This window comes from Sinocyclocheilus rhinocerous, unplaced genomic scaffold (genome assembly GCF_001515625.1).
Source record: "Sinocyclocheilus rhinocerous isolate Xijiao unplaced genomic scaffold, SAMN03320098_v1.1 scaffold567, whole genome shotgun sequence".
NCBI lineage: Eukaryota > Metazoa > Chordata > Actinopteri > Cypriniformes > Cyprinidae > Sinocyclocheilus > Sinocyclocheilus rhinocerous.
In genome coordinates this window covers 392,912-400,299 of record NW_015649134.1, presented here as the reverse complement: position 1 = coordinate 400,299, position 7,388 = coordinate 392,912, and the positions used below count along the sequence as shown (strand labels likewise).

At 41.4% G+C, this 7,388-nt stretch overlaps 1 protein-coding gene across 1 annotated transcript in view; it reads right to left on the bottom strand.

Moving 5' to 3' along the window:
• Positions 1-7,388, bottom strand: part of rptor (regulatory associated protein of MTOR, complex 1) — a 304,247-nt gene that overhangs the window by 130,840 nt on the left and 166,019 nt on the right. Inside the window, exon 7 of the mRNA XM_016515002.1 lies at positions 2,250-2,425. Coding sequence (XP_016370488.1) covers positions 2,250-2,425 — 176 coding nt within the window. The remainder of the gene's footprint in view (positions 1-2,249; positions 2,426-7,388) is intronic.

The window sequence follows — 7,388 nt, the reverse complement described above, 5'->3', positions numbered from 1 at the left end:
TTTTTCCTCAGTTGGTCAGAACAAACGTGGCAGACTTGTTACTTACTTGTTCAGATGACAATATCTTATTTGAGTCATATATTCCAAGACGTAGGCTAGAATCTGTGAGTGCAAAGTACAATATCCACACCGGTGCGGTGACTGACTGCCACACATACTCCTCAAAACATTAAATTAATCTGCACTGGAGTCATGCTGCCGCACAACCCACGCAAGGAAGATAATTCCGCACACAGCTGCAATTGCAGGGTTTCAAACAGAGATGGCGACAAAGAGGCAAAACTTACGGACTGCAGCTTTAATATATTCACATGGCCAGAAATATAAGATAATGTGCTTGTTAACATTTACTAATGAACCTATTAAATATTACCTAATGATTAACAGAATCATTATTTAACGTAAATTGAAATGCTTACAAATATCATTAAACTTTTCATTCATATGATCATGCACTTTTTTAAAAATCAACAAATGATTTTAATAGAAATTATACAATGATTAAAAGCTTATTTGTTAATGTACTTTTGCATGCTGACAAATGTCATTAAAATTCAGTTCATATATTACCTAATGCTCTATTTTAGATTTACAAAAGTTTTGAAAAAATTAGCTTAATTAGCACTTCACAAACTATTCAGGTTAACATATTATTCATTAAACTCACATTCTGTATAGGTCACATATATGGTCTTCATTTGTTGTGTAGACTTCTACTTTATAATTTATAATACTGTATATCATTAAACAGGATAGTCCTCAAATCATATATCAACAGGAGAAAACAAATACATTTTCAAAGAAAATGACTGTTCATTTATCAAAACAATGTGTTCTGTTGTCGGTGTTTCATTGTCTGAATATGGCACTTATCACATGCTGTGTGGTATCGGCGTTTGGTATCGGGGCATTTTAACGAGTACGAGTACGAGTACAGGAGCTCAGTATCGGGCCCGATACCGATACTGGTACATCCCTAAATGTAATATAAACAGATTGAACTGCATTCTAGTAACTGTATAGTAATCAAATTGAACCCTGTACACTGTTGACCCCTTAACCAACCATTAAATCTACCCATACCACCAAACCTGTCCCTGACCTTACCCGTATCACACCTCAATTGTTGCACCTTAACAAAAGCTTTTAATCATTGTATAACATCTGTTAAAATCATTTGTAGTTTTTCAAGAAGTGCATGATCACATGAACTGAAAGTTTAATGACATTTGTAAACATTTAATTTACATTTAGTCATTTAGCAGGCACTTTTATCCAAAGCGACTTACAAATGAGGACAATAGAAGCAATCAAAACTAACAAAAGTGCAAATGACAAGTCTTGGTTAGCCTAACACAGTACATGTAGCAAGGTGAGTGTTCTTTTAGAATTAAAATAGAATAGAAAGTGCTAGAGTTAGAGGGTCAAATAAAGATGCGTTTTTAGTCATTTTTTGACTCAGCTACTCTGACTGAGTTGGGCAGGTCATTCCACCAGGAGGGAACAGTTAATGAAAAATGCATAATGTCATGGAGTTCATTCATGAAGTTGTGTGAAGAATATGCATCCATGTGCATCTGAGCATATGCACACATTGGCTAGAGAGGTAATAATGCGATTAAGGTGTTTACATGCCTATTTATTGTGATTAAAATAGGCATACTCAACATAGTTTAATGTGAATATGGTTACTACGATTATGAGCTTAAACACATTATTTTGACTGAAGTATTGTGCTTAGATGAGGTAAAGTTTAATTGCAATATTTCTAGCTATTTGAATATATATATATATATATATATATAAATAACTAACGATCTGTAATTATTAAATATTTTTAATGATTTATTAATTAAAGTTGCTATAAAGTGTTATCCTAAATTACGTCTTTGATGAAGAAAAGAAAACATACTAAGGTTAAAAGTTCACCTCAGAAACATTGTTTAATAAAAAGAAAAAAAAATCCCATGACCCCTTTAAAATATCAATTTATTTATTTATGTGATAAGCAGTCTTACCCCAAAATCCTCAAGTCAATACCTCAAAATCAACCCCTTCAGGTTGATACAAGATCCCTCCATGGTGTCTAATTTGAAATAATGACCTGCTAAATGCTCATGATAAATTACCCCCCCCTATTCGCTATTGCGATCAAAATACCTGGTTTGAGTAGCTCACTATTCATTTGGTTTGTATGTACATCATATGACTGAATACAACTGAATGCATGTGTAATCAGCATATCTCACCAGCGTAGGGAGATTTTGATTGGTGTAGTGAGACAGGATGTGAAAAGGTCAGCAGGGAGGTCAGGGTTCATGGGCAGGAGTTCATTGGCCTCACAGGCGGCCAGCTGAATGCAGTTCTTCATGGAGGGAGGCAGGGGCATCTGAGCCAGTGGGTGGTTAGGGTTTATTGCTGCCACCTAGTAAAAGATAACAAAAACCAGTGAACAATAGTAAAGAAGGTCTCCCAAGGGTTAGGTATGAAATCTAAGAATATTTAATCATTTGTTACATTCAGCTTATTGTTTTCCCTTACTGAAGACTTGCAGGTGAATATGCCTGTTGTCATAAGTCAGATGCGAGTTTAACATTCTTCAGATTTAATCAGCAGTCACTTAAGCAACAATGGCTTTAATTTTAATTTGTAGCATCTAGATATAGAGATAAGACAAATTTCTGGCAAAATTACTATTTTGTGATGTCTATCCTTACTGTGTTTCAAAATTACTCATATCATGGTAAATACTTGGCATGGATGTGCATGACTTGCATGACTTGGTTTTGGCTCAAGCATCAAATAGTTTTAAAACATATTTGCGCACTAAATATTTTTTAAATATTAGATGCGCAACATTCTAACAGTGTGTTCACACCAGACAATTATTACAGATTACATACTATTAGTAAATTACATACAAAGTCAACCCAAAGACGCGAATAGAGGCGAATTCGCGCCGGGCGACGCGAAGCGTTTGCCGCGAAGGCACGAAATTCGCCTCAATCGCGTCTTTTGCGCAAGTTCAACAATTTCAACTGGAGCGGAAAATTCGCGTGAGGCGTTCTCGCGCAAGCCAATCAGCGAAGAGCTTCTTGAGTTGTAGTGGTAGTTGTATTTTATTAGCATTGCTACAGAGATGCTGCTATCAATAATAAAAATAATAGTAATATCAGTGTATATATACAGTAGTAAAATGTAACATCCCGCGAGTAATCTAGAGCGAGTGACGCGATGCGCATATTTGCTTCGCGTCTGGTGTGAACACACCATAAGGCCTCTAAATTATGAACATGATGAAAACTTTGCTGAAAAACCTGTTGTACACAATCTACTACATGCTTTCTGTTGTATGATGGATAGTTTATAATTTGTTTTAACAAACTAAAAGACCTTTTAGTATAAATCTGAAAACGTCCAACTTTAGGTTATGGTACATGTTTTTTTGTTTTTTTTTGCTGTGAAATCATTAATGATTTTTATAAAGTAAACATAAGAATAAATTTTGTCAGTAATATTTCAAGATGAACACTTACTGGACTGAAGCAACTTAGGTTTACTTGATTATCCATACATATTTTTTTTTAGAAAAACATCATGCTCAAATGTACATACATCAGGTCTTTGAGAAATGTTTATTTGTACAACTCAGTCACCATTCTATTGCATGTTATTATATGTAATGTTCTGCCTAAGATTCCCTGGGTTCACCACTGGATGGCACAATTTCGACCCCTGATCACTTCTCCTTTGTTAGAGACTTGTAGCACTCACACCAGCATTAAATCACTCCTAATGGTCAACCTTATTTAAATGACTCACTGCCTATTGTTCTTGTTCAGTCCTGATGTCTGGATCTAATGATTTGTGATTTGAAATTTTCCTGCCTTCTGTTGAGTCTTTTTGGATTATATATTTTTCCTTTTTGTGGACTGTTGTACCTTGGAATTCCCTCTGGCCTGACACTGAAGGACAGCATTTCAAGAAGTGTTCTTTTTGAGTTCATCTGTGGCATATTCCTGTTAAACACTGTCTAAGACTGTAACTGCTGTTTTGGTTTTGAATTTTTTTCACCTTGTGTAAAGAACTCTAAGAGTCTAAGGCTTTGAGGCTCATTGCTATTTCCTCTGCATTTGGGTTTGATCACCAACTGGATCATAACAATAGTACTGAACCATGGATACAAGCCCAGCAGAGGAAGCTGAAACTTTTATTGAATGCAGAGTGCAACCTTGCTGCTGTTTCAAGCCAGGCAGCCACCATGGAACGACATGAATGAGTCCTTGCACAACAACAGGTTGCTTTAATAAAACTGGGTAAGGCTATCACAGATATCCTTCAACGTCTTCAATCTCTTTCAAACCCACAGCAGGACGCTGATTCTCAATCCCGGGCTCCACCAGCTTCTTCCATCCCTGAAGTGTAGAGCTCTGAAATCCACCTGCCTCATCCAGAAAGGTATGACGGAAGCCCTGGCAGATGGAATGGCTTCCTCACCCAGTGCTCATTGAACTTTGAATTGCGACCAAAAAAAGTTCCCAACAGCTCGTAGCAAAGTGGATTATGTTATTACTATTTTATCTGGGAAAGCACTTGCCTATGCAACACCACAACCAGCAGTTTGTTCGGATTACAGTTGCTTTATTGAGGAGATGAGGCAAGTGTTTGAGCATCCAGTGAAGTGACATGTGGCCAAGTATGGTTGGTGACCCATACTCGGAATTAGTGCTCTGCATTTATCCCATCCTAAGTGCACACACACAGCAGTGAACACACACACCGTGAACACACACCCGGAGCAGTGGGCAGCCATTTTTTGCTGCGGCGCCCGGGGAGCAGTTGGGGGTTCGGTGCCTTGCTCAAGGGCACCTCAGTTGTGGTATTGAAGGTGGGAGAGAGCGCTGTACATTCACTCCCCCCACCTACAATCCCTGCCGGTATGAGACTTGAACCCACAATCTTTGGGTTATGAGTCCGACTCTCTAACCATTAGGCCACGACTTCCCCAAAGGATGCGAGGCAGCTAGAGGATGTGAGGTAGCTAGCCGCCTACTTCAGCTGACTCAGGGTTCTCAAAGTGTAGCAGAATAAGCCGTGTAATTTCGAACCCTAGCTATGGAGAGTGACTGAAATCAGGAGGCACTGACTGTTGCTTTCATTCGGGCACTGTCTGATGAAATCAAGGATGAATTGGCAGTCCGGGACCCTGCAACAGACCTAGAATCTCTGATTGATATGGCCAATCAAGGACAATCATCTTTGAGAGAGACGTAGGGAGCACATGGAAACTTATAGAAATACTCCCAGTCAACATTCTTGTGCACTCCCCCTGTCTCCTGACCTCCCTGCCTCATATGTAACATGCACTGTGGAACCCATGCAGCTGGGTCGACCACGACTCTCCCGATTCGAGCGAGACCACAGGATGAAGGAGATATGCTGGCTGTACTGTGGTAAACCTGGCCACTTTCGAGCTTCCTGCCCAATCCTTTCGGGAAAAACCAATTCTCATGCAGTAAAGGGAGGACTGTGACGAGAGAAGCATCTTCTGGGGTTCTCTTGAATACTTATCTGTTATGGAATGATCAGTCACTAAAGGCCTTCATAGACTGGGGCTGCTGAAAACTTTATGAATTTGGAAGTCGCCAGACATCTTCTGGTGCCACTTGCCAACCTTGATGACCCCGACCATTACCGCACTGGATGGAAGGCCTCTGGTTCTGAACTGGCAAGTCTGCGCACTATTCCCTTATATCTCCGGGTTGGGGATCACCTAGAAACCATACAGTTTTATGTAATCAAGTCACCAGAATTTCCTTTAATCCTGGGTTTCCCTTGTCTAGTCCTTCATAATCCCCAGATAGACTGGTCCTCTAATAACATTCTCAAATGGGGGTCTGACTGTGATAGGTGTCTCTCTGCTTCATCTCTTGGACTTTGTTTCTCCCAAGTTACTTCAGGCTACCCCTGGCTTTTAATGACTACTCTGCAGTTACCCAGGACTTCCCCGGAGTTATCGCATGTTCCCCCAGACTATGCAAACCTGTTTTTAGGTGTTCATCCTTGCCACCTCAGACCTTATGACTGTGCCATTGACTTGTTGCCTGGAACGTGCCCTCCAAGCGGGAGATTATTTTCCCTTTCAGCAACAGAGAGGAAGACGATGGAAGATTATACCGAGGAGGCCCTAGCATCTGGCTATATACGCCCCTCAACTTCACCAGCTGGAGCTGGTTTCTTCTTTGTCACTAAGAAAGACGGTGGGCTCCAACCTTGTATAGACTACAGGGGTCGCAATAAGATAACCATAAAGAATTGTTATCCTGTTCCAATGATGTCTTACTGCCTTCGAGTTGCTTCAGGGGGCTACTATATTTACTAAATTGGACCTTCGCAATGCATATCATCTGGTCCACATCTGTACTGGTGATGAATGGAAGACCGCATTTAATACACCTATTGGCCATTACGAGTATCAAGTCATGCCTTTTGGTTTGGTAAATGCTCCTGCAGTATTTCAAGCTTTGATTAATGTTGAATGAATGAATGAATGATGCATTTATATAGCGCTTTATTGACCCACGCAGACCACAGGGTGAGCACCCCCTGCTGGTCTCACTAACACCTCTTCCAGCAGCAACCTAGTTTTCCCAGGAGGTCTCCCATCCAGGTATTGACTAGGCTCAACCCTGCTTAGCTTCAGTGGGCAACCAGACTTGGGCTGCAGGGTGATATGGCTGTTAATGTTGTGCTAAGAAACATGCTGAACAGATTTTATTCGTATACTTGAATGATATCTTCAGGAACATGTGCAGCATTGCTGCTCCACTTACGGCTCTCACTAGGAAGTATGTTAAGGGTTTCCAGTGGACAGAGAAAGCTGAAAAGGCTTTCTGCAAACTAAAAGACAGATTTCACCTCAGCGCCCATCCTTACTAGGAACGCGTAAAGTTCATCACGTTGGCTCAGGCGAGCCCAGACCCCATTGTCTTCGCTAGGGCGTTCTTGCCGCTCGCCCTCGCCAGCTCCCTCGAGGGGGAAACCCTTGCAACACTGTTACGGATCGGGATAACATTCCATCATCCCACGGAGCTCCCAGACACCACCGACCTCGACTGGAAGGAGACAGTCATCCAGTGTCTGGAGAGTCTCCAATCCCGATCCGGAACCCCTCAGCCGGCCGTTCCCGAGTCAAGTAAGCCAGCCGTTCCTCAGGCAAGCCCGCCGGACGTTAATGTGGCAAGCCCGCCGGACTATAATATGGCAAGCCTGCCATGCGTTCATGAGGCCCCAGTGTCGGCTCCAGCCCCAGAGCTCGCTCCAGTGTCGGCTCCAGCCCCTGAGCTCGCTCCAGTGTCGGCTCCAGCCCCAGAGCTCGCTCCAGTGTC